Source organism: Cotesia glomerata, linkage group LG7 (genome assembly GCF_020080835.1).
Source record: "Cotesia glomerata isolate CgM1 linkage group LG7, MPM_Cglom_v2.3, whole genome shotgun sequence".
NCBI classification, from domain to species: Eukaryota; Metazoa; Arthropoda; class Insecta; order Hymenoptera; family Braconidae; genus Cotesia; species Cotesia glomerata.
The window spans coordinates 18120014-18146978 of NC_058164.1; the positions used below are offsets into that span (position 1 = coordinate 18120014).

Here is a 26965-nt window from a genome sequence, read left to right on the forward strand (position 1 = left end):
TCATCCTGAAAAACGGATTCCTTTTTTTTTTGAGACTTTGACTTTTTCATTTTATGGTTTTTTTGTAAATTCTTCCATCGATTGTGATTTGAGATTAGTTTCAAAAAAGCAGATCTTTTCTCTCTTGTCGGGATTTGTGCCGCACACCAAATTTCAAAAACTTTGTCGATAGTGATTGATATACTTTCTTTAAGGGGTAACGGTAGTAGAATTTTGGTATGGACGCCGCCATGTTCTTTTTAGATGCCACCACTATTGATGACATCTGACGGCGAGAAAAATAAATATTTGAGGAGAAATGATGAGTAGCGCGATCTTCATATAAAGATAACTGCATTATCCACAAAGATAAGGCAGACTCCGTTACTTATAGAAAAAAATTAATTAAAAAATGAACATTTAAAATATAGAATAATAATCGTGCTACTCTTCATATCTTCTCTGACAAATAAAAAACACAATATTTATAATATTAAATTAATTTAAATTTAATGACCTGACCTAATTTGAGATAATTTAATAAATTATTCACAAATTATATTTTACATAAAAATGTAAACCGGCATCTGATCAATACAACATATTCTAACATAAATTTTGTTTCAAATAAAATTTATTTAATTAATACTAATGATCTGGCCTAATTTGACATAAAATTAGTAATAATTTTATCCAAATTATAACTTACATGAAAATATAAGCTGGTATGCGATCGTTATAATTTACTCTAATATATAAACTTATCTAATTTTTAATATAGAATTCATTTAAAAATAACGATCTGGCCTAACATGGAATAAAATAAAAAAATTTTATCCATATTACAACTCACTTAAAAGTGTAAGCCGGCATCCGATCGATATATTCTTATTCAGACTTAAAATTATTATTTTAAAATCTATTTAAAACTAATGATCTGGCCTAATTTGGGAAAAAATTTCAAAAATTTTACCCAAATTATAGCTAACAATAAATTGTTAGCCGGCATCCGATCAGAAATAAATTAGCACGGATAATAAAAATAATATTTTATAAAACTAATGATCTGGCCTAATTTGGGATAAAATTTTCAAAAATTTTACCCAAACTGTAGCTAACAATAAATTGTTAGCCGGCATCGGATCGGAAAAAGAAATTTCGATTATTTTATATAAGAATGTTAATGTTACATGACCTGCATCTCAAATTCTAAAATTAACTCATATAAGAGCTCAAATTTCCGCAGAAATTTTTTCTGCACGATTTACTTAGGAGCTTATGGCAGTAGTAGTTATTGTTGGTACTTCGTACTTCGAGATATGGAGGATTACGAATAACCAACCTCCACTTGTTTATTCGGCACCCTTAATTTTTAAGTTCAATCGAGAATTTTTAATTTTTATTCAAATTTCGAGAATGGTGATGTTGAGTATCTTACGTTTTGCTGGGTTATTTTTTTAAATTCTGTTTCTGATTCAAAGTCAAATCTGAAAAAAAAAATATAATTAGTATTAGGAATTTTATTTTTTTTTAATTAAATTTTGAGACATTTTTTTAACCCTTATCAGCACATGTTAATTTTTTCACACTTGTTAACACTCAAGTGCTGAAATATTAATAAAAAATTAAATTATTTCCTCTAAAAAAGATTTACAAATAAGAGATCTAATTAAAAAAAAATTAGAAAAGACGGTTGACCTTGCAGGCCATCCCTGTAACTTCCCGCTAATCTCATACCTAAGAGATCGAATTTTGCTTGTTACTCTGTTTTTGATCTCTTCGAGCTCAAAAATATAAATTATTCATTATTTTGAGCTCTCCAAATTCAAAACAAGAGCTGTTTTATACTTTTGAGCTCTTCGAGCTCATAGGTCTGATGGAAGTTTAGTAAAGCACTATTTTTTTAATTTTCAAACTGCCATAACTTTTGAATGAATCAACCGATTTCCACGTGGTTGGTGGCAATCGGAGTTGTTTTTTGAGTCCTATAAAAAATCAAAAGCACTGATTAATCGTATTGAAAATTTCGGAGTAATTTGAAAAAAAAAAATCAATTTTTTCGATTTCTTTTTTTCACGATATCTCACGAACGAATCAACCGATTTTGACCTGGTTAGCGGTGATCAACGTGGATTTTTAAGTTTAAGAGTTGATTAGTTTTTGGAATCGATCGTTAAAGCCGTTTATGAGTAATTTCAAAAAAACCGTATTTTATAATAATCGTCTACGAAAAATACAAGGATCTATTTTCGAGATGTCAATCGGTCGGTGGACGATAAGTCTCCAAGATTCAAAATAAAGGTATTATAAATTTAAATTTAAATTTAATCGGACTAGCTGTGACCGATAAACTTTTCTAATAAATTTAAATTCCTTAAAATTTCCCATGCTTGAATTATTTTGACATTAGAATAAAGAAATATTGTATTTAATTATTCAATTAAGCTGAAAATAAAGAGAAAAAATTTTTTTGTGACACTGATTGAATTTTGATTATTTTATAGAAATAATATAAATATAAAGATTTTTTAACTTCCCGCTAAGAAAATTGAAAATTTTCAAAAATCGGGAAGTTATTAATATTTCCCCATTTGCAAAAATCGAGTTCTCATCGGATCTCGACGTTCTGAGGTCCTGGGAAGCTTCCGTGACTACTCCTGCGATGATGTCCGTATGTCTGTATGTGTGTGTGTGTATATATATATATATATATATGTATGTATGTATGTATGTATGTATGGCCATATGTAGGCCTCTTATAACTTTTGAACAGCTTGACCGATTGGAATGAACTAAGCGGCGTTCTATAGACTTACATGAAACATTCGATTTCTTGTGAGTTTGGCCCGTTTTGAACCGGTAGGTTTCGAGAAATCTAAAAAAAACTAAGAAAAAAAATTTTTCAAAAGTGGTTTTTTTGAAATAACTTTCAAACGGCTTTACCGATCAATACCAAAAACTAATCAGCTCTTAACCTTAAAAAACCACGTCGATTGCCGCAAACCGGGTCAAAATCGGTTGATTCATTTGTGAGATATCGTGAACTCAATAAATCGAAAAAATTGATTTGTTTCAAATTACTCCGAAATTTTCCATATGATCAATCAGTGTATTTGATTTAGGAATCAATAAACAACATCGATTGCCACCAACCGCGTGGAAATCGGTTCATTCATTCAAAAGTTATGGCAGTTTGAAAATTAAAAAAATAGTGCTTTATGAAACTTTTATCAGACTTTTGAGCTCGAAGAGCTCAAAAGTATAAAATAGCTATCGTTTTGAGTTTGGAGAGCTCAAAACAATCAAAAATTTATATTTTTGCGCTCGAAGACAGAGTAATAAGCGAAATCCGATCTCTTAGGTATGAGATTAACGGGAAGTTACAGGGATGGCCTGCAAGGTCAACCGTCTTTTCTAATTTTTTTTTTATTTTTATAATTAAATCACCTCAGAGAAATGTGTTCGCTTGTTTTCTTGGTAGCTGAGACATCAACAGACATTAAAGTTGTACTATCGTCTTCTTTTATTATTTTGTTAATATTATTTTCTTCACTGGTAGTTACTCACGTGAGACTCTTAGAGAGGAAAAATTGCGTGATATCAAATGCTACTTAAATCGGGCGTTGAAATGGAATCCGTGAGATCGAGTAATTTAATTTTTAGTGATTCCATATCGTCCGCAGTCAGCTGTTAAAAAAAATAACAGTTAATGTTAGAATATTGTTAATTTAATAATAATTACAGAATGTCTATGTTATTACTTTCTTTTTTTACATTATATGCATTATATTACTTTCCATTTCACGGTAAAACATTTCTATTTTTATTAAATAAGCAAACATTTATTTAATATTCTATTCAATTTATTGAGCATTGATCATTCGGATAAGTCAAGCATATTATTTTACGATGAACTATAATAAATTAATATTAAATTTTACCTAAAAATATATTTATATTAAATAAAAAATTTTTTCATCAAATTTTGAGAAATCAACTCAAAAGTTACCGACTAAAAACAATTAAATTGCTTGTAACTTTTGTGATTTTGAGTTCAGAGAAAAATGTTTTTCACAAAAGTTGTAGAGAATTTGATAATCTACAAAAAAGATCAAATTGTGAATTTTGATAAAATGAATATTTAATGAGTTACAGGCCATTAAAAGTTTTAATAACAGTCAAAATTAAAAATAAAAATTACCTTAGGCTATCCATTATCGAAAATAGTTGGCGCTTGAGTAGCGAAACTAGGCGGAACATGCTCCAAACCCGGAAATAGGCTGTCCAAAAAAATTCCCGTCGAATTTACTCTGAAATTCTCTACATCTGGCAATTTCCTCATTGTGTACCGTTAATAATTGACAAGCGAGATTACTCGCCATCACCAAAAATGCTTGCGAAAATTTACGCCTTCTAGCAACTTCGCTGACAGCACTAACATCCATCTGCGGTACCAAATGTATTTGCAGAAGTACCTCCAAATGACGACACAATCGCTTTAAATTTTCGTGATACATCGCCAGCTTACCGTCCACTACCATCATTTTATCTTCTACATACATCATCCATTTTAGCCGCTGATAGATATTCGCCGATAGCTCTTCTTTAGTTCGAGTACACCTGTTGTCAAAAATTCCTTATTATTATTATTATTATTATTAATGTTTTTTTTTTTCAAAATTTAAATATTAAATTCAAGAACGTTTATACTGAAAACCGGATATTTATGACGCAGTTAAATAAAATTTGAATTATTTCTATAAATGAATATACCGTATCAATATTATTTGATAGTTTCCGTCATAATTGTATTTTATTTATACACAGTTGTAAATATTTATAATATTTAAGGTAGTACGAGTATTAAAACTATAGTCGACAAAATGTCTTGATTTTTTTTATATAATTTTTAAATTGATACAAATATACTCTAAGAATTTCCGGAAAGTTCACCGTTTATTTAATTAAATAATTAATTTTAAATGTAGGCATTTTAACTTTGGTCTTATGGGGTAACCTCGAAACATTGATACATTTATAAAAAAGGTCTTATATGATTTTATTGTATTTGCTATGTTTTAATAATAATTATTATTTAAAACTTCAAAAAATTTTTCTGGATCCTGAAATGTACCTCGGATTCCACAAAGGCGTATAAAATTTTTTTTTTTGCATTTTTATTCATTTCGGACAAAAATACGTCGATTCTCGAAAAGTATTTTTTTTATACACCTTTAGTTTCCGATAGCTATGAGGGTGTATAATTTTTAAATCGACCTTATGGCATCTGCAACGCGATATAATTAAAATTACAAACCTGATGCTGATGTATTGATAAATACGACAAAAAGTTTCAAAAATTATCTTTTTCGCATTTTTTCCAAGGTCCTTTAACAAAGCAACTAGGAAGAAGTCGTTGAGAATAACTATGTGGCCTATATATAGTTTTCAGGCGTACTCCAAAATGGAAATTCACGTACAAATGTTCCACAAAATTCTGTGGCTGGATCACGGTACGTGTACGAATCTTATTAAATTACTTTTATAAGATCTCTCAGAATTGATCTTTTAGAACGTTTTACGATTAATGCAACTGCTGAGTAACAAAGAATGTGGGAACTACTACTTGCTTGAATGTCATTGAAGTAACTGAAAAATTGATGTAACAATTAATAATTATTATTGAAATTATTTTCAAACAAATTATACTAAAACTAAATAAAGATCTGCCCCGATTTCAGATAAAATTAATTATAATTTTACTCAAATCATAACTTACATCTAAATGTAAGCTGGCATCCGATCGTAATGATCTATTCTTATAAATTTTAATATTTTTAACATATAACCAATCTAAAAGAAAAGATCAGGCCCGATTTGAGATAAAATTAAAAATAATTTTACTCAAATCATAACTTACATTAAAATGTAAGCCGGCATCCGATCGTGATAATCTATTTTTATGATAAAAAATTTAAACATTTTTAGTAAACTACCGATCTAAAACATAAAGATCTGGCCTCATTTGAGATAAAATTTCAGAAATCTTAACCAAATTATAGCTAACAATAAATTGTTAGCCGGCATCCGATCAGAAAAAAAGCTTACTTGCGTATTTAAAATTACATTTAATGAATCTAATGATCTGGCCTAATTTGGGATAAATTTCAGAAATTTTACCCAAATTATATCTAACAATAAATTGTTAGCCGGCATTAGATCAGAAAAAAAAAATTTCATTAATTTTACATGAAAATATTAAATGCACATAACCTGCGACTGAAATGATAAAATTTGACTCATTAAGAGCTCAAATTCCAGCAAAATTGTTCCTCCGTGATTCATTCGGTTGCTCATGACTGGAACAGCCAGTTCTGGTAGTCCGCAATACATTATTTTTTCTCTGGGCCGTGCATTTCAATCCTTAAAAAAAAATTTATTATTATTTTATCTACATAACATGGTACTGCTACAAATTTATACATACCTGATTTATTATTGAACATAATTCCCTGTCATTCTACGTACATGGCACCTCTGATCTAGGGCTGCAATTCAGTTGTTCGACTGACTATAAAGAGTAAAAAAAAATGTTTATTCAAAGTATTTAGTTATTTAAATGTACAATAAGAATAATTAGCAAATAAGCAATATTTCTGTCGAGTAGTTTCTTTACAATTGTTCGAGTAAGGCTGGCTTCGAGACCTGACCATAATATACCGATTCCAACCGCGTGGCCTCGCTAAATTATCAGGCGAGAATCTCAACCAACCCCACAATAAAAAAAACGCGGAGAATCCTACTGGACAAAAATTAAAATATTATGTTAGCTATTATCTGATCGTCATACTATATTATACATATAAATTTCCACATTTTTTGATTGTAATTAATGTAAAAATAATAGGCTTGCAGTAGCAGCTATCAAAACATATACTTATCATTTTTATAGGTGATTATGGACTCCCAGCGTCTTTTTCGTGGAACTCTTAGATATTCACCCAATTTTTAATATATTAACACTTCTTCTTTGTAATTTTATCACTAAAATACTTCTAACTTCAATTATTTTATCTGTCATAGTACAGCGAGTTTGTTTACAAGTAAACCCCATACAAGATGGCTGACACTGGCGCATGCGCATTAGATATATACATTTTCATTGGATATTAAATTCGGAGATGTCGCTGCAGACAATTAAGCGGGTAATTTAAAATTGAAACTCCATTTCACATCGTTACTTTAAATTTTCGCTAGATTCAGAAAAATAATAATAATACTAATGGTATGTAATTTAATGTTATAGTTTATTAAATGGCTGTAGGGCATAGACTCCTAACAGCTAAAAGATACAAAAGTCAAAGTATTTTTAATAATAATAATAATAATAATAATAATAAGTTATTTGATATGATATTTATTTTTATTGGTGGGCAGAATATTGATAATAATTATGTCCTGATGGTGGATGTGGATTTGAAGGTGGAGGTGGTGCAGGTGGATATGAAGACGGAGGTGCTGGAGGTGGATAGGAAGGCGGAGGTGGATATGAAGGCGGAGGTGGATATGAAGACGGATGTGGTAGAGGTGGATATGAAGGTGAAGGTGGAGCCGTTGCAGTATAACTATATAAATTGTTCTGACGACTTTGTTGTTGATTCACCATCATCTTCATCCATGATTGTATAGTCTGAAATAAAATTAAAAAATGTTACATGTAATTAATATTCTGTTATTTCATACTTTGAAATATTTTTTCAACTAAGATAACTCTTGAATGCATCAATAAACATAAATCAGATTAATTAAAAAAAATAGTGATAATTTTTAATCTTTCAAACAATTAGAAAAAAAAGTGAGAGTCCCAGTTTTGATTTTATGTAAACAATATTGCCTAATAATACTATATTCATATTAATAATATATAATAATAATAATAATAATAATAATAATAATAATAATAATAATAATAATAATAATAATAATAATAATAATAATAATAATAATAATAATAATAATAATAATAATAATAATAATAATAATGATAATTATAATATTCATAAAATTTTAATTTTTCGCGATTTCAAAGATAATATGAATAAATAGCAATAATTCTTAAATTTACATTAAAATTTTTGTACTACATTGAAAATTATAATTTTCACACGACTCTTAACCCTTCAGCACTCTCGCTATGAGATTTTCTCTCACGCTCATCAATAACTCAAATTTTCTTTCAAATTTCAAATGGAATGACTATGTGATTTTTTTTCTATCTGCCAACAAATTAATATTATTTCAGATTGTAATATTATTATTTGAATCATTCTAAACCATAAAAATATAAAATAAATTTTATTAACTCTGTGAGATATTTTCTCATCGCAATAGTAAAGTAGGGGGGTCAGAATTTAAGAAATCGGGTCTGATCGGTACAGTTCGGAGGTTTCCGTAAGAGTGCATTTGTATTTGGAATATATTATTATTAAATATTATTTTTAAATAAGTCAATTTTGTTACTTTTTTTTTTTTAGAAATTTATTTTTTTTGAGATATTTTAAATTAAAAGGGCTATAAGCATGCGTGCAAGGCGTGAGAGTTTTTCTCATCGCGCGAGTAATAATAGTAAATCGTTTTGCGAGAGTGCTGAAGGGTTAAATCACAATTAAAAGTTTCATACGGGTTTGAAAATTTCACACGATTTTAAAAACAATAATAATAATAACAAAGGTTAAATTTGAATTAAAATATTTATACTAATTTTCAAATTTTTGGACACCTAACATAATGAGGAATTTTTTTCTTTTTTTGAAACACCCTTAAATAAATTATACATTAGATTTTCCCTCTGAGGAAAAATCAAAATGGCGGTGTGCCAGTGCGGGGGGACTATATATACGCGGAAACAAATATCGGTTAATTTTTACTGTTTTATGCTATAGTGCAGAACCCGGTTTGGTACTTCATTTGTAGTTATCAAGTCAGATAGCTATTTTTGATGTTTGAAACAGTAGTTGTTGTTAGATAAATATCTAATATTAACATTCCAATTTTAAATATTACGGATTCAAGTTGTGACAGTACGATTTTTCTGTTTGAATCAGTATTTATTATTGATCAATTATTATTTATTATTGCTCATTTTTTTGTGAGCATTATTTATTATAGTTTATTTTTTCCGTGTATCATTTGATAATTGTTCTTAGTAATCCCTAACTAAAAAAAAAAAGATTTCAAAAGATTCAACCCATTCAAAGTGTATATCTATATATTTGTTAATTTGCATATCTTTTAATCTCTTTGAGCCATTTCTAATCTTTTAAAATCTCTTTTTCTAATCAGCGATAAATTTACTTACGTTGTTCAAAGCTTTTGTTTCGTCCTTGAGTTCGCCCATACCCTTCCTCAATCGATACAGCTCCATTTCAACTTTTTTAAGCCTGCAATGTATGTTCTTTTCTGATATGTTCAGGCTTTTTTCGTCCGTGCAACGGTTTTCTTCTTTCTTATCTGTGAAAAAGAAATTATGTCAATACCCTGATTTAGAAAGATGATTTATAATTATCACCTACATGTACATATAGAACTATACAGTATTTAAATCAGATGCTTTTGAATTATTTTAAATTGTTTTAAATTATTTCAAATTAGCTTTCCTTATCAGAGTATCCCCGATTAAAAAGGTTGCTCCATGCAAACTGTATATCTATACATACATGCATAGAAATTAAAATTATTAAAAAGAACTCAAATTACATTTTTTAATACGTGTAAAAATTTACTTTAATAATAACTCGTAAAAATAATCTTGCGCTCTTTTATAAATATCATGTTAAATCTTACCAATTATCTCTTCACTAACCGGCTCACTATTAATTGTTTTTTTACATGCCAGCAGATTCTTCTTCAGATTTTTAATATCTTGACTACCTATAAAGTGAAAAAAAATATGCCAATGATTGAGATATTATTATATTGAAAGTAACTATTGTTTTCCTACCTTTTTTCTTTTTTTTATCGGTGGAAGAAATCTGCCGTAATTTTGGTTCTACTCGTTTTTCTAGAATGCAAAATCTTTTTATTAACAGATCTTATCATATGTATATATTTTTTTTATAATCGGCATTCGCAATTGAATCATAAATTAACGAATTTTACGAATTACATATATATATATATATATATATATATATATATATATATATATATATATACCAGGTTTTCTGGCAACTTGTCTCATATCTACCACGATTATAATTTATAATTTATGATTCACGTTATTATTTTCATTATAATATGTTATTATTTTATTATTTTCAATTTATGTAATTACATGCTCTGTATTTTACACTGATTATAATGTATAATTATGATGGTCCTGAGGGAGCTAAGGCTCTAGGGTCAATAAAGTTTATTATCTATCTATATATATATATAATAAACCTCTAATATATATATATATTAGAGGTTTTACAAAACAAATCTTAATACAAGTTAAGGAAAAAAAAGTAAAGATTATTTGTTCTTTTTTTGAAATATCCGAAAAAATCAGATATAAATTATTTTTAATTAACATAAATACTTACTTTCATTATATTTTTTTAAGTACGGATTTTCCGAAGACATTTTCGGACTCACGTCAGAAATTTTAGATTTATTTATACTTTATATATCCGATTATTATTTACTACTGGATCTATTATTGTCTGGTACCCCTGATTACCAAGTTGGCTACAACCTACCGACCATATACTGTCTTAAGTTGTCAACAAGTTTTGAAAATAAACGTAATTAATTAATTGTTTTCAAGTGACAAATTAAAACCAATTTTAATGTAAATTAAGTGAAAATTAGTTGTTTTCTATATTACACATTATAATTTGTCAAATATAAATAATTTTTAAAATAGATACTTACTGCTGTTATATTTTTTGGAATACGGATTGTCATCTGACATTGTTATTTTTATTTATTGTCTTCTTGTTTGATAACTTAGGTTAAGTATCAGTGCGACCACTCTGTTGTATATCACACACGGTATCCGTGCCCGTGAAATATCTGCTCGGGTATAGTGTATGCATAAACCCGTGCCCAGTGCCTCATAGGAAAAATACTGTGTTCTCGTTGATATGTAGATCAATTTTTAAATATAATCACATGAATTGGTTGTATTTTCTACTGGTTTTCAAATTTTTTTAAAATTTATTTTTAAGGTAAAATACTTTTTTATTATGAAAATTAATTCAACATATATTTATTAATTTTAAGGATTTTTTTAATAAATAAATCATGGTGAAAAAAAATTAACATGTAGAAATAAAAAATGCAAACTTTTAAAATTAATTTTTTGGAAGAAATTTCTTTGTTCAATAAAATTAAAAAATTGTAAAGTTACTACCAACTTTAATGTCACTTTTTTATTGCATTATCAGATCATTACAAACGAAATTAAAAACAAACTAGATAAATTTTAAAAAAACAACTAATAAAAACATTAAAAAAAAAATAATTGTTAGCTAGCTAGGTTTATAGAAAAATAACGATAATTTGAAAAAATTATGACATTAAAGTAAACAGTCACTTCATAATTTTTTAATTTTGTTCAACAAACAAATCTTTTTATGAAAAATTGCGTGTATAATTTTTTATAATTTCGACATGTCAATTATTTTTTCTAATTTTTTTTTTGCCATAATTTTTTTGTTAAAAAAATTCTAAAAATGATTAAATATCTGCTAAATCAATTTTGATGGAAAAATTATGAAATTTATTACTGAGAAATTTAGATTTGATACATATTTTTTATCAGTTGAAGTTTTTCCTGCATATGTCAGAAAAATTACTTTGACGCAGACATTTGTTATTAACCAAATAATATTAATTACATAAATAGTAAAATAAGCACATTAATTTAGCAATATATGTATATAAATCTATGGCATTTTGCTACGTTCCAAAAGATGATCTACGTACTTATGTATCATTAATTTTAATGGATAATATATTCGAAGTATAGTAGGTGGAGATTTTACTTTCGCCATAGGTACGGGTCCTCAGCTGTTGATCAGAAAGTCACTCCTATCGTCATACAGTATCGATGTAGTGCTAGTAGATTTATATATATATATTCAACCGAAAATCTTACGATTCTTGTGATAACTACGAATAATAATGAAATAAAAAGACACTTAAACATTTTTAGCATTTTTTTTAACAATAAATTGTAACAAAAAAGTCTGGAAAACGGTTGACCTTGCAGGGGATCACTATAGAATTTCACGCTACATTTGAGCTCAAAGCTTACTAATTTTTCGAAATCATTGATTTTTGTAGCGGGAAGTTAAAAGTATTATTCTGTATGTTATACAGAGAACACAGCGAAATTTGTATGCATACATATGTATATATGAAAGCATAAACGTCGCACAGACGCTGCCTATAGATGCCCGTGGATGTTAATTTAAAGCACTATCATTGTAAGCGGAGAAATTCTCAACTTTTGTTTGTGATACACATATATCACTTTGTTGCGTCGGTGAGTGTAGGTGAGTTAGGTGTATTAGTGTCTTAATGTGTGTATTATGTCGCGAGGCGTCGGGCACACTAATCCAAATAAAGGTGTATCGTGTTTTATATAATACTTTCAGCCATAATATACAGTGCTTGTATTGTTATTTGTTCTGGAATTTTGGTGACATCTCGATAGTGTTATAAATAAAAAAATTTATTGTTATTCCAGTCAGTGGTTTAAATTTTCCATTAATATTCAAGTAAGTATTGATAGCTATAATTATAATCTGTAACCAGCAACAATGATAATACTAAAGTTAGCCGACATTTTTAATTTTTTGATTATTTTTCATTATTAAATTAGAATTGAAAAATATTTTTAAAAAATTGCACTTAGAGTTTTTCAAGTTTTTTTCTAAATGAAAATTTTTTTATTTTTTTGTAATATTTTTTTTTAATAAAAAAAAAATTATTAAAATTTTTAGATGTCGGTTAACTTTATTTTCCTGGAACAATGAACCTGTTAGCTGTATGAGTTTTAGTTAACCTATATTTTTATCATTAATTAATAGGACTTTAAATTATTATTAAAAATTTTTAGCAATAGTGTTGTCAAAATATTTTTTTATTTTTGATTTTTTTGTAAAATTAAAAGAAAAAAATGAAAATATTGTCCGCTGTCTGCTAATTATGTTATGAAACTAAAATATGTTGACACCTGATAATTATCCTATTTTTTTTTTAACAAGTTACGGTACGGGAAAAAAAATTTTTCTTCACATTTGTTCTAATAGTTTAGTTGTTAAAAAAATATACACCATATTTAGACGCCTACATAACAGTTTCTATATTTCATTTTCATGAAAATAACAGTTGTCTGATAAGTGCAATTTTTCAACAATAATTTTTGTTTCTAAATTAATTAATAAAAAAAAATCTGGAAAGATTTTGAGCTCTTCGAGTTTATTTTCTGTTAACTTTAGGGTTATTTATTTTTATATTTCATATGGGCCCTAGCGATTAAATAATTTATAAACTCATCCATTCATGTTATTATTATTTAGAATATTTCTTTTCTTTTGCAGGTTTTCTTTGATAGGTCCATTTTTACAAGCTTTGTTTGTCAAAGATGGGCAATAAGAAAAATGCGAATCGTCGAGTGTCGAGAAGGTGGAGCTGGACAAATGTGTACGTGCAAGCCAATCTTTTAATTTTCATTTTTTATTGGTCATTTCTATAGTAATATCTAAAAAATGAAATGCCTTTAAAAAAGTTATTTTCTTGTCAAGAGATAAAAAATAACTTTAAATAAATTTTTTTTAACTTCCCGCTAAGAAAATTGAAAATTTTCAAAAATCGGGAAGTTATTGGTTCTACCCCGTTTTTCGAAAATCGAGTTTTCATCAAATCTCGACGTTTTGAAGTCCTAGGAAGTTTCCCGGAATGTTTTCGCGATGATGTCCGTATGTATGTATGTATGTATGTATGTGTGTGTGTGTGTGTGTGTGTGTGTGTGTGTGTGTGTGTGTGTGTGTGTGTGTGTGTGTGTGAACCGCTTATACCAAACTTAGATTTTGAATACTTTTTGGACCGATTCGGACCGGTAGATTTTGAGAAATCTCAAAAAAACTACAAAAAAAAATTTTTTTTAATGTGGTTTTTTTGGAATAACTTTTAAACGGCTTTATCGATCGATTCCAAAAACTAATCAGCTCTCAACATCAAAAGACCACGTCGATTGCCGCCAGTCCGGTCAAAATCGGTTCATTCGTTCGTGAGTTATCGTTGTCGAAAGAAAACCGAAGAAAGTGTTTTTTCGGAATCACTCCGAAATTCCTAGTTCGATCAATTCATACTCGAAAATTCTTTATAAGGCTTCAAAAACTGCGTCGAATGCCTCCAACCGCGTGAAAATCAGTTAATTCATTCAAAGTTATCGTGGTCTGAAAATTCAAAAAATAATGTATTATTAAACTTCTACCCGACTTTTGAGCTCGGAGAGCTCAAAATGATACGAAAATTATATTTTTGAGCTTGAAGAGCTCAAAAACGTAATAAATGCAATTTTAAGCGGTTAAGTATGAAGCTAGCGGGAAGTTGCAGAGATGGCCTTTAGGGTCAACCGTTTTCCTAACTTTTTTAAATATAATGCTTAGCGGTCTCAGCTTCACAACTGCAATTGAATGCTTTTAAAAATAATTTCACAATTTTGAATCTAATGAATTTTTAAAGTTTGAAAAATTACCCTTACGAGTCACGGAACGATATTCTTTTGAAACTAAGCTTCTCGATTGTGATTTTGTTTCTTAATAAACTTAGTCTTCTAAGTAATTCCTTTTTGAAAAAAAGTAATTTTTTAAATTCTCCCTAATAAATTAAAAATGTTCAGTAATTGAGCTGTTATTGGTATCACCCCATTTTTCAGAATAACTTTTCATCAGATCTCGACGTCTTAAGGTTCTACACTGATAGAAGGGTTTTTTAGGATTTAAGAAGATTTCATTGTATTTAAGAAATCATTTCTCAAACATCATTTCTTAGTATTTCAAAAATATTTCTTAGTATTTGAGAAATATTTCTTATAGTATTTAAGGAATATTTCTTGATATTTACGGAATATTCCATAAATACTAAGAAATTTTTTTTAAATACTCAGAAATGATGTTTAAGAAATGATTTCTTAAATACAAAGAAATCTTCTTGAATCCTAAAAAATCCTTCTATCAGTGTAGGAAGCTACTCTGACTATTATTACGGTGCTATCCTCATGTCTATGTATAAGTGTGCGTATGATTGAAAACCTCCCAATGACATTTGAATGGCTCTACCGATCTGAACGAGAATGACGGCATTTGATAGGGCATCATTAAATTTGAAACTTCTATCTTTTTTTAATCGATTCGGACTGGTAAATTTCAAAAAACCTTGAAACAAAAATTTTGAAAAAGTGTTTTTTTGGAAGAACTTTCATACTGCTTAACCGATTGATTCAAAAAACTAATCAACTCTTAACCTTGAAAAATTAAGTTAATTATCGCTTATTCGGTAAAAATAGAATTATTTGTTCAGCAAATGTCGTGAACGATAAAATTTGTAAAAGTTTTTCTTTTCCAAATATCCTAAATTTTTACGTATGATTTCTGAATTTTCTATCGGATCTTTCTTGTTACCGTGAGTTATCTTTTGAAATTGAGACAATTCTGCGAAACACTGAAGTTCTTGTAAGTTTTTGAGCTTGAAACGCTAAAAATTATTTTATTAACGCTAGAAGGTTTAACACTTTATAGTTATATATCAATAAACCACAAGTAATGATCACATGAATGATCTGACGAAAAATTCAAAAGTTATGTAAAAAATTTATTTTCGTATCAACACACACGCAAACACGCACGCGCGCTCACATCCTCGAGATAATAATCAAAACAGCTTCCTATGACTTCAAAACGTCGACCCGGAAACTTCCAAATTTTTGAAAACCATTGATTTTTATTATTTTATTATTTTAAAATTGAAAAAACAATTTTAAGAGTATAATACCCATTTTAAAAATGGTGTACGACCGTTCTATGATGTTTCTATTATGCCTGAAACCTTGCTTTCATACCTGTATCCCTGCCTATCTAATATTTACCGGCTCCTCCCTTTTTCAGTTCTTCTTTACTTACTCTATTCAATGAAAATCTCTTATGTTTATGGGGCATTCCGTGCCTAATCGAGCATTTTTCGACCCAACCCCTTTCGTCTTGGCTGAAACGTTTTAGTTTAGTTTTAACCTATCAAAAACATTTTTTTTTAATTTATCAAATTTTTCTACTCTGCTAAAAAAAATTTTTTAAATTTAGGATAGAAGTACCGTATGTGGCCAATGTACCTTTTTTGACCACATTATTGCACGCCTCATAGAGCGAAGTGCGTGAGGTTGTGCTTTATACTCGACTCGTCAAGGTCAAGCAATTTTGTGATCTTTAAATGCCTCTATCACAACCATATTACACTTATACAATAATATAAGTAGATGTACGCCAAGAGAACACTTAAATTAAACCATCTTTTATTTTCTAAAATAATTTCATGTTGTTATTTTGAAAAAAAAAGTCGTTTCGAAAAAAATTTTACGTGGACGTCTTGATGTCACCCCACTTTGGATGTACCAACGATTACTCCCGAACAAATTGATATTTCAAGACCGGACCTATTTAATTAGTTTAAGAATTCGATGAACTGGGTCCGTATTTCATATCAGTAGCCTAGTTTACGTATTTTTTTTTTAAATTGAATTTTTATTAAAATTCACGACGATACAACCGTATAAAGACAAACGAACGTTTCTTATTTGTCACGTGAAAACTATGGCTCCACTTGATCAACCTAGATTTTTTTTTTAGACCGCGTGCGCATATGACAAGAAAAAAGGATGCTGATAATTAAAAAAAAAAATAAAATATACTCTGTAAGAAATTACTTAATTATAATTTTTATTTTTTGTAATCAAATTATTGTATAAATATCTTTATAAGCGGAAGACTTTATAAATTCAATTCGTATAAATGTACTAATTCATAAACTCTATGAAAATTCTACTTAAATAGTTAAATTAACTATTTCTTACAAATTAACTAAAATATCAAGTTGCCAAAAATGGTCCTGACATGGCCAAAACTAATACTTCTACCCTATGTATCTATAATATTTTAATAATTTTATACCTAACGTGTATATTAATTCAACTCGATTATTTAAATTTACTATACTTTTAATTTATCCTTAAATAGAATAATCTTTTGATCGTGGTCTATTGATTATTAATCAGGGCTGAAAAACAATACAAAATCGTCGAAATACAATGCGGGCCGGAAGTGTTTCCTCGCTTAAATTTGGCAAAATCCCTAAAACAAGAGCGTAAAATTTGACAAATTATAGTTAGGGCGCAAATTCTGCTTCACTTTCGATATAACATCACAATTACTGATAAATGTTTAAGATCCACTATCTGTTCAACGAATTTCGTGAATTATTGACAATAATTTTTATGAAAAATTTTATTCCGTACACTGAAAGAAATTTTCTTTAAAAATTCACAGTAAATTACAGTAAATTCACAGTAATCGTGGGACGAATGGCACAACCTAATCATTTGTCAGCAAGTGAAATAATTTTTACCTTTTTTTCAACAAATTTTACCGCAGTGTACTGTAAATTTTATTCGGTTTTCGGTAAATTTTATGAAGTCTACCACAAAATCAATGAATTGTTTTATAATTAAAATTATTTTTAATTTTTAAATAAAAAACGGTAATTTTTAAATAAAATTTCTCTCCGTGTATATACGTACAACGAAATTATATAGAATCAACGCAGGACTATGAAATTCGTTTTCAATCTAATTGCTGTTCGTAATCAGTATCTAATAACACAGGATATTATTTATTCACGTTACTGCCATTGAATTTCATACTACTTTCGACATACTATTTTTTATAACATGTCGAATATTAATTATTTGTTAGTCGACAAATGAGGGTGAAGGAGGCCATCAAGGATGCCGCAGATGAGAAGATGACGGAAATTGAGGATGAAGAAGAGATCAAGGAGGTTGAAGAAGACGAGGAGGGGAATGAAAGTATCGCAGATACTTTGTTTACTTACAGTAAGGAGGTCGATCGTGATACTGCTAATGAAGCCATAATTTCTGATAAAACTACGAGCAATAAAAGGAAAATGTGTCAAGCATTTACTCCAAACAAACAGATTTCGGAAGATAAGTCTATTGGTCTGCAATCTTACAAAAATTTTGAGTATAAGAAACCTGCACCTAATAGCTCACAGCAACAAGGCAGTATGGAACACATAAATGTAGAAAAACGGTGCAGGAAAGAAGAACCGCTTCAAGCGTTCACTCGCTATGAAATGATGTCTGAAGAGTTGGATAACACAAAATGTATTGACAACATGGTACGATCAGCAAATGAAGATTGCTCGGAAAAAGATATAACTGTTGAAGTTGAAGATATAGTGACTCATTCATGTAAAATGCAAAAACATTCAGGTAACTTCGATCATACGTACTCTAAGTCTAGTGACAACAAAAAGCAGTCTTCTGTTACGAATGACGATATTAAAGAAAACATGATTAAACAAACTGAAAATGAGCCATACTACAAAGAACACATCACTACCAGACGAATTTTAGATTTTCCTTGGATTGAGCATGAATTACATGAAGCATTTGATAATAACCATGTGGGAACATGTCAGGGCCTTTTCCGTGATCTCCAATTTTTACGAAGTTCTGATCGTGGATTATTGACTCAAATGTTTTGGCAATGTAAAAAGTGTTTTAAGACTGCTAGTATTTGGTCTGAATCACAAAAGTCGACAAATTGTATGTCTTTAAATGAAAGTGCTGTATTAGGTACCTTGATAAGCGGTATAGGTTATACAAACTTCAAAGAACAACTTGCAACAATGAACATACATGTCATGACAGACAAAACATATCGAAAGTATCGTGATAAGATTGAAAATTCAATTATTGGGACATCACAAAAAGAAATGAATGAAGCTGCAGAAATGGAAAGACAGTTAGCAATAGAAGCAAACGATTTCATCATCCACAATGGTACCAAAATTCCTTATATTACTGTTATAGTCGATGGAGCTTGGTCTAAACGATCATATAAGAATGGAAGGTACGATGCTCTATCAGGTTTCGCTACAATTATTGGCTCGCGCACAGGAAGGGTACTTTTTTGCGGAAAAAGAAATAAATACTGTTCAGTTTGTGCTGCTGCATCAAGAAATCAAAAAGATCCAGCTCTACATAAATGTTATAAAAATTATGCTCGTAACGAAACATCTACAAGTATGGAAGCAGATATAATTCTCGAAGGTTTTAAATGTAGTGTTGAATCACACGGATTAATTTATAAATGTTTTGTGGGAGACGGTGATAGTAATCTCCACCAGTCTATCGTAAATAATAATCCTTACAAGGAATACGATATTGAAGTTCAGAAAATAGAATGCAAAAACCATTTATTTCGTAATTTCTGTAATCATATAGTGAATGCTTCAGCGATAAAGATTCCTGCTTCAACAGTAATGAATGTTACGGTTTTACGTCAATGTGTCAAAGAAAGCGCCCGAAGAATGCCGAAATATGTAGAAAAGAATGTGAAAGATATCAAAGAAAAAAATAATGATCGAGCAGAACAAATTAAGCAACTGGGTAATATTCTAACGAATATGCCAAAACATTTCTTTGGTGACCATAGTAAATGTCCTGAAGAAATTGCTAATGATTGTCAAAAAATTAAAGAAAATGTCATCCCAAGTTTGGAAATTGTTGGAATTTATCCGATTATTATTCAAATAATTTCAAGGTTGTCTAAACATGCCGACAATTTGTTAGATAACGTCACAACAAATAAAGTTGAAGGGTTAAACTCCATAGTAAACAAAACATTGGGAGGAAGACGTATCAATTACAGTCAGCGTAATGCATTTAATTTGAGAGTATCCGTTGCTGCAATCCAGGCAGATACTCAAGAAGTTGGAACGAAAATTCATCAATATATGAATTTGGAAGTCCCAATAGAAGTAACAAAGTTAGAACAAAGTAAACAAGCTCAGGTACTTCGAACTGAAAAGTCCCGAAAAAATAAAGGTAGGTCGTATCGGCGATTTTTCGGCGCTGATAAATCATACGGTAAAATCGAAGAAGAAGACATGCCTTTGTTTGAATATAATCAAAAAGAAGAAGAACACTATAAGAAATTACAGGATCGCCAGAAAAAACGCGATGAAATTATGATTGAAACAATAGATCAAGCTAATTCACCGAATTGGCATCAATATCGTAGGGATATAATTACTGCGTCCAATTTTGGATCGGTTTGCCGTCGAAGAGAAACAACTTCATGTTCATCTTTGGTAACCAAAATTGTCTATCCAACAGTAATTAATGTTAGTTCAATACAATTTGGCCGTGAATTTGAAAAAACAGCTTTGAAAGATTTGGCAAAAGAACTTAAAATTAAGCCAGATGAAATAAAACCCTGTGGTCTTTTCATTGATAAAGACATTGAATTCTTAGGTGCCACGCCAGATGGTCTTATTGGTGAAGACTCAATTGTTGAAGTTAAATGTTTAGAATCCATAAAACATTTATCACCTAATGAAGCACTACAATTGAAAAAGCCACCTATAACCAAAATTTTTGATTTAAATACAGGTAACTTGAAAAAAACAAACGATTACTATTATCAAGTGCAAGGGCAGTTACATATCACAGATAGACAGCGTTGCTATTTTAGTGTATGGACTCCAAAAGATTTAAGGTACGAAATCATTGAAAGAGACGATCAATTTTGGGAAACGAAGATGGAACCGCAACTCATTAGATTTTACAAAGAATGCGTACTTCCAGAAATTATTGACAGTCGAAAAAATCGCAACATGAAAATTCGTGAACCGGCTTTTATTCTTGAAGCCCAAAAAAAAGCCAAAGTTACAAAAGGAAGTAAAACTCAAGTAGATTCAACAGTTAATGAAAACTTGGAAGAAAATATCGTGGAAACGTCTTCCACGTTGATTAAAGAACTTCTGTCCGATATAACTGAACGCACAAATCTTGAAGAGATAGAAATGATTTGGCAGGAAGAAAGTGAACTCATTTCTACAATTTGTAATAACATTGAAAATTCTATTGAAAATGTTGTCACAGATAGTTTTAATTATTCTATTCACTCGAATTTATCAAAATATCAGTTGAAAACTGCTAACTTGACTGCTACTAACGCTAATATAAACCATACACTTAATAATGATTTCTCGTTGGTAAATGTTCTCGCAGATGGCAATTGTTTGTTCCGATCAATAGCTGATGTTATTCTATGTGACCAAGAAAGATATATTGACATAAAAGTATATATAATAAATAATGTTCTATTCAATAAGGCAAAGTACGAACCGATTATTTATTACAATGGTATTCCTGTCATTGAATGTCAGCAAAACAACCTTTCAAGGTTTCCGACTACCGATGATTTTGTACGTCAAGTTGCTCGAGAAGGAAAGTGGGGGGATCATGGTTCTCTCTATGTTTTATGTAGTGCATTAAAAATTAATTTGGTGGTTGTTAGTATTGATAAATCAACTCATAACTTGCTGAATATTTCTAAGTATTCACCTTCTGCACCACGATCGGTAACTCCTGTGACAATAGTTAATGAAGTACAATGGCATTTCATTGCGGCTCGCAGGAAAATAGGTTCTTGCAAATTCGATGGGCAAATTTGGAATGATCACAAAATTAACATGATCAAAGTTGATGAAATTCTAACTTATTATTGCAATAAATTTCAAAAGAAAATATCTGAAATTCTGAATATGGTAAATAAAAGTGAAAAAAAAAAAAATTACAAGTCATTGAAGAAACTGTGAATGACAATCATCAAATTATTGGTTTCCTCTGTAACTACATGCAAAACATGAAAGTAGAAATTAAAGCAAACTCAACTAATGATAATAATGATAATGATGAAATAGAAAAATTCAATGTATTACCTAAAGAATGTCTTGATAGGTTTAATATACATAAAATTGAAGGAGATGGCAATTGTTTTTACCGTGCAATTGCAAAGCTATGGCTAAACGATGAAAACAGATATCCAGAAGTAAGACTTTTCATTGTTAATCATATTCTTGATTATAGACATTACTACGCAGCATTATGTGAAAAAAATGTCATTGCAGTTACAGTTGATAACAGTGGTGAAGAATTACCAAATCCAGCAGTAGATGATTTTATTAGAATGGTAGCTGGTGATGGAATTTGGGCTCATGAAGGCTCAATGATTGCAATAACTCAGGCCTTAGGAATAAAATTGATTACACTTGCTGTAACTAATTCGAAAATTACCACAATCCTAGAATCAGGTCCTGATGAAACCGACTCGTCAAACTTTTTGACAGTTTTTAATACTAACAGTACCCATTTTTATGCAGCTCATTGCAAAAATAAAAATTACAGTATTGCTAATATTCAAAATGATTTTGGAAAAAATATTCCCTACATGCGTTACGAATTATTTGAATTTTATCAAAAGTTAAACAATTCTGAATGAAGGAATTAAAATAATATAATAATAATAATATTTGATAACGAAAAAATTTATTGGTTTATGAATCAAATACACTTTTAAAAAAGTTTGGAAAGTCCAAAAGTGCACGACTCATAATGCTCATTTAATTATGAAATATTAATAAAATAAAGAATGTGAAAAAAAAAATGTATTAAATAGCTAAAATAGCACGATAATGCGCAAGCGCTTCTAGTGGGATAAATGTACACAATATATATAGATATTCTGGTTTTTGGTTTATTTTATTAATTGTATAAACGTCACTGAATTATCTAGCGATTCGCATTCGGTGACCTACACTGATAAAAAAATTTGACTCAAGAGCCAAAAACTTGAACCAATAGTACCATTTTGAAGAAAATGATTGTTTTGAGTCAAAAGAATAAATTCTTCAGACAAGAAAAATTTACTTAAATCAAGAATAATTTCTTGACTCGAGAAAATCATTTTCTTCAAAATGGTATTCTTGGTTCAAGATTTTGGCTCTTGAATCGAGTTGATTTTTTTTACCAGTGCACAATTTTTTCAAAAAATTAAAAAAAAGAATTTAACTTAATTAACGCACTTTTTCGCAAGTTACAGTGTTTTCAGAGTTTCATACATGACGAACAGGAAAATTTTTTGACCTATTTTGATGTTTTTTTCCGTTTCGATTGCACTAAATCAATTTTTAAAAAATGTCAAATTAATCTCTATTAAAATATCTAGACAATAGTATACAAAATATATTGATTCCGTTAACAAACAAGACTATAATAGTAAAAATAATTGCCGAAAGGAGGCGAAAAAATTTTTTTGACCGTTAAGCACTCTGATGCTTCGCATCATGAGTAGTGTATATATATATATATATATATATATATATGTTGTTGTTATAGCAGCATATATATATATATATATATATATATATATATAATTTTTAAGTCAACTGGACAAATGCAAAAGTTAGATTTCTAAGAAATCCGATAAAAATTGTCTTCCTATATAATTAAACACACATAAAAATTTTCAAAGTGGTGGCAAGAGGGTGGAGGTGGGCTTCTTACTTACAGTTTTTGATAGTTTACAACATGCATAAATTAATTTGTCAGCCTTGCGCGACATGCAAAATTTGTCAGCCTTGCGCGACATGCAAAATTTGTCAGCCTTACGCGACATGCAAAATTTGTCAGCCTTGCGCGACATTATTCATAATTATAGTACATTTTTCATAAAAATCTTTATAATGATATTTAATATTTTTCAGGGAATTCTTCAAGGAAAACGAATCAACCGATTGAATTATACGACACATCATTAGAAAGGGCTTATCAAAATTTAGATCTGATTAGATTTGAGAGTTAATCCATCAAGCCATTCCAAAGAAGCTAAAAAAAAAAAATTGAATTTTTATTTTTTTTAAAAAGAACTTAAAAGTGTACAGAAAAATCATAATAAAACCTCATACAATAATAAAACATCATAAAATAATAGTCGTGCAAAAGTTTGTATACAGATATTAGGGTGGCCAAAAAAAAAACGACTATTTTTTTTTTGAGTCTCGAGTGAAAAAATGTTAGTTTTTGATGTTTTAAGAGCCCTCACCAAATGACAGCTCAAAAAAAAATTTTTAAGAGGTCGCTTCAAATTTTTTAAAATTTCAAAAATCATCAAAAATCGAATTTTTTTTTTTTTTATTTTTTTTCTCGTTACAGTATAATTTTATAGACAAAAAAAATAAGTTTCTGAAAGTTTCAATTCAAAATTTACATTTTGAAGGGTCGCTCATAATTTTTTTTTTTCTTTAATTAGTCATATCGCCGACTAACTGTTGGGAGTGGTGCGGTGGGGTTTTTTTGGTTTGTAAAAATCTCAACCTACGCGGCAAGGTCAAATCTCAACCAAGCTGGTTTCTAAGACCAGCTTGGGATTCGGACCCGCGCTTGGAAGTTGATTAAATAAAATTATTAGATTAAAAAAAAATTATTTTTTCTATATTGTGCTTGATTTTTAGTTCATCTCGTGATGTATTTTTATCGATTATGGTTCTAAATAAAAAAAAAAAAATTTATGGAATTTTAGTTTGAATAGTAAAAGGTCGTTTGGAAAAAATGTAAACTGATGCACTATAAATTGAAAAAAATTATGAGCAACCTTTCAAAATTTAAATGAGACTATCCCAAGCGTCACATGAAAAACTGTTGACTTTTTGGTAAATTTTATTTAACAAGAAGTCAAAAATTAGTAATTGTCAACTTAAATTCAACAATCTATTACCAAAAAAATTTTTGTGCCGCTTGGGATAGTAAGTATACGCTACTGCTCATGAGAGCACACGGACACACTAATACAACGCACATACGGGCCGCCCGCTAGACGGTCTGCAAAGTGGGGGAAACGCCCAGAAGCCTCAGAGGGTCAACAATCGATATCCCGAAATATCGAATTTTTGTGGTTATAACAAAATCAATTTTGGAGGGAAAGCTGCCATTCATTTTTATTCGATTTGTTAAATACAGAAAGTTAAACGTAATAAAAGTTAAATATAAATATTTTTCATATTTTTCTAAGTCACGTAAGATTATTATTGCATTAGTTTGTTGTTATTAATAGTATATACGGTTAAAGTTAAATTAAAGTAATTTTTCATGTAGATTTTTTTTTCCATTTTTAGGTTAAATAATTTTTAATGTTAAAATTTTACATTTGTGCTTATGTATTTAATATTTTCTATATTTAATTATAAAATTATAATTTTATTATTAATATTACATAATAGGCAATTGATATTAATTTGCAGATTGTTCTAAATTTGTTATTAAAGAATTGCTAGAAAAATGGGCACCAACGAAGGTAAAAAAAAATTTTTCTTTTATAGAAATATTTTTTTTAATTTGGAAAATAAATAAAAATTTAGAAATAGTAATAATAATAGTAATTTTTTAATGTATTTAATTTTTAATTTTATTTTTAGAGGATATTAATGCTTTGAAGAAACGTATAGCTGAGCTCGAAAAAGAAAACGATATGGTGATTGTAAAAAATATCTACATGGAAGAACTTTTAAAAAAACACAAAAAAAGTATTGTTTGGGCTGATATTCCTCCACCAGCTTCTTCTACTGTTAATGTTCCATCAAGTGGTAAGTACAATATTTAAAAAATAGAGTTTGATATTTTTGTAATATATATGAAATATAATTTGAAAAAATATTTAAAATTAAGGTCATCTATTCTAAATATTTGTAATTAAATATTTATAAAAATTTGTAGGTTCAGGTTCACATTCAAATGAAACGGAATCGTCAGAAAATTGTAATAAAACAGAAAAGATAAATGATAATGAAAAAATCAATGATGAAGGAAAGATTGATGAAGAAAAATCAAAAAAAGTTGAGCAAAAAACTAAGTTTTTGAATGAAAATTTAGATCCTATTGCATTTTCATCTAATGGAAGCAATGATAAAGGAAATAATTTTAACAATCAACAAAAAAATATACCTTTTACTATTACTTCAGTTGTGGACAAAAATATTAAACTTCATCCAAATAAAGGTCAATTGAGAGTAGGTTCAGAAACTGATCAAAATGATGTTGTTAAAAAATATATTGATCAAAGTATAGAAAAATGTAATACTATACAGAAAAATTTGAAGGAAACGGATTCAAGCACGGAGCATTCATCAAGTTCATCTAAAAACATCAATAAAAATGGTAATTAATTATAATTAAATAAAATAAAAATTAAATAAAATAATAATTAAATAAAATTTGGTTAAGTATATAAAATTAATGATAATTATATTTGCAAAGATAAAAAGTCATATAAGCAGAGTTGTGAAAAATTTATTATTTCAGATGTAGCTAAAAAATATCGAGGAAAGAATGGCGGTAAATCACGTCGAAACTGGCGGCCTCGGGGAGGTTATCGCAGAATAACTGAACATCGGGTTACCTATGATGGAAAATGCTATCCATATATTATCCAAGTTTTAATAACAGTAAATCATTTACTAATGCAGCTAATTCTACTACTAAAGAAAAAATGAATGAAGTTGAAAATTTAACTGACAATAACGAAGAAAAAAAGTAATTAATGAAGATTTTAAATATAATATTAGAAGTAATAATAATAATAAAATATTATGAATAAACATTGTTACCTATATTGAAAAATCAGAAACAAATTGTTGAATGAGATTTATTACAGCTAAAGTAATAGATATTAGTAAGTAATTTTATTTTTAAATAAACAAATTAAAATTTTATATTAAAATGACTTACTAATATTCATTATTTAACATCTTATAAGTCTCGTTCAACAATTTTTTTTTATTCTTTAATTTAAAA

General features: G+C 28.7%; 1 protein-coding gene and 3 long non-coding RNA genes across 13 annotated transcripts; 1 reads left to right on the forward strand and 3 right to left on the reverse strand.

Annotated features, from left to right (window-relative positions):
- Positions 1-188: 188 nt before the first annotated feature.
- Positions 189-7112, reverse strand: LOC123268738. Of its 6 annotated transcripts, XR_006510282.1 has the most exons (8): positions 6467-7112; positions 6253-6402; positions 5900-5933; positions 5759-5832; positions 5297-5628; positions 4181-4599; positions 3427-3666; positions 189-1466 (listed from the first exon to the last, which is right to left on the reverse strand). It is a non-coding gene; the product is annotated as an uncharacterized LOC123268738 (long non-coding RNA). The 6 variants fall into 6 exon arrangements; XR_006510281.1 differs by lacking the exon at positions 5759-5832; XR_006510283.1 differs by lacking the exons at positions 5759-5832; positions 5900-5933 and having other exon boundaries at positions 6467-6550; positions 6917-7111.
- A 2764-nt stretch (positions 7113-9876) lies between these two features.
- Positions 9877-10408, reverse strand: LOC123268740. The gene is made up of 3 exons (XR_006510286.1): positions 10313-10408; positions 9980-10039; positions 9877-9909 (listed from the first exon to the last, which is right to left on the reverse strand). It is a non-coding gene; the product is annotated as an uncharacterized LOC123268740 (long non-coding RNA).
- A 157-nt stretch (positions 10409-10565) lies between these two features.
- On the reverse strand, positions 10566-11162 carry LOC123268739. Its single transcript, XR_006510285.1, has 2 exons — positions 10897-11162; positions 10566-10735 (listed from the first exon to the last, which is right to left on the reverse strand). It is a non-coding gene; the product is annotated as an uncharacterized LOC123268739 (long non-coding RNA).
- Positions 11163-12553: 1391 nt separating this feature from the next.
- LOC123268741 lies at positions 12554-26829 on the forward strand. 5 transcript variants are annotated; one of them, XM_044734088.1, is made up of 6 exons: positions 12554-12749; positions 13575-13677; positions 25417-25469; positions 25591-25758; positions 25889-26329; positions 26474-26829. In XM_044734088.1, exons 3-6 carry the CDS (start codon positions 25454-25456, stop codon positions 26662-26664), a joined length of 816 nt encoding a protein of 271 aa, XP_044590023.1. In that variant the 5' UTR covers positions 12554-12749; positions 13575-13677; positions 25417-25453; the 3' UTR covers positions 26665-26829. The 5 variants fall into 5 exon arrangements, with proteins under 5 accessions (XP_044590023.1, XP_044590020.1, XP_044590022.1 ...); XM_044734085.1 differs by lacking the exons at positions 12554-12749; positions 13575-13677 and adding an exon at positions 24712-25191; XM_044734087.1 differs by lacking the exons at positions 12554-12749; positions 13575-13677 and adding an exon at positions 24712-25155.
- Positions 26830-26965: the final 136 nt, after the last annotated feature.

Bases quoted from the DNA above. Each gene is read 5' to 3' on its own strand.
- LOC123268741 (XM_044734088.1), top strand. The intron at 25,759-25,888 runs GTAAGTACAATA...AAAAATTTGTAG, and splicing joins TGTTAATGTTCCATCAAGTG to GTTCAGGTTCACATTCAAAT. The intron at 26,330-26,473 runs GTAATTAATTAT...TTATTATTTCAG, and splicing joins TAAAAACATCAATAAAAATG to ATGTAGCTAAAAAATATCGA.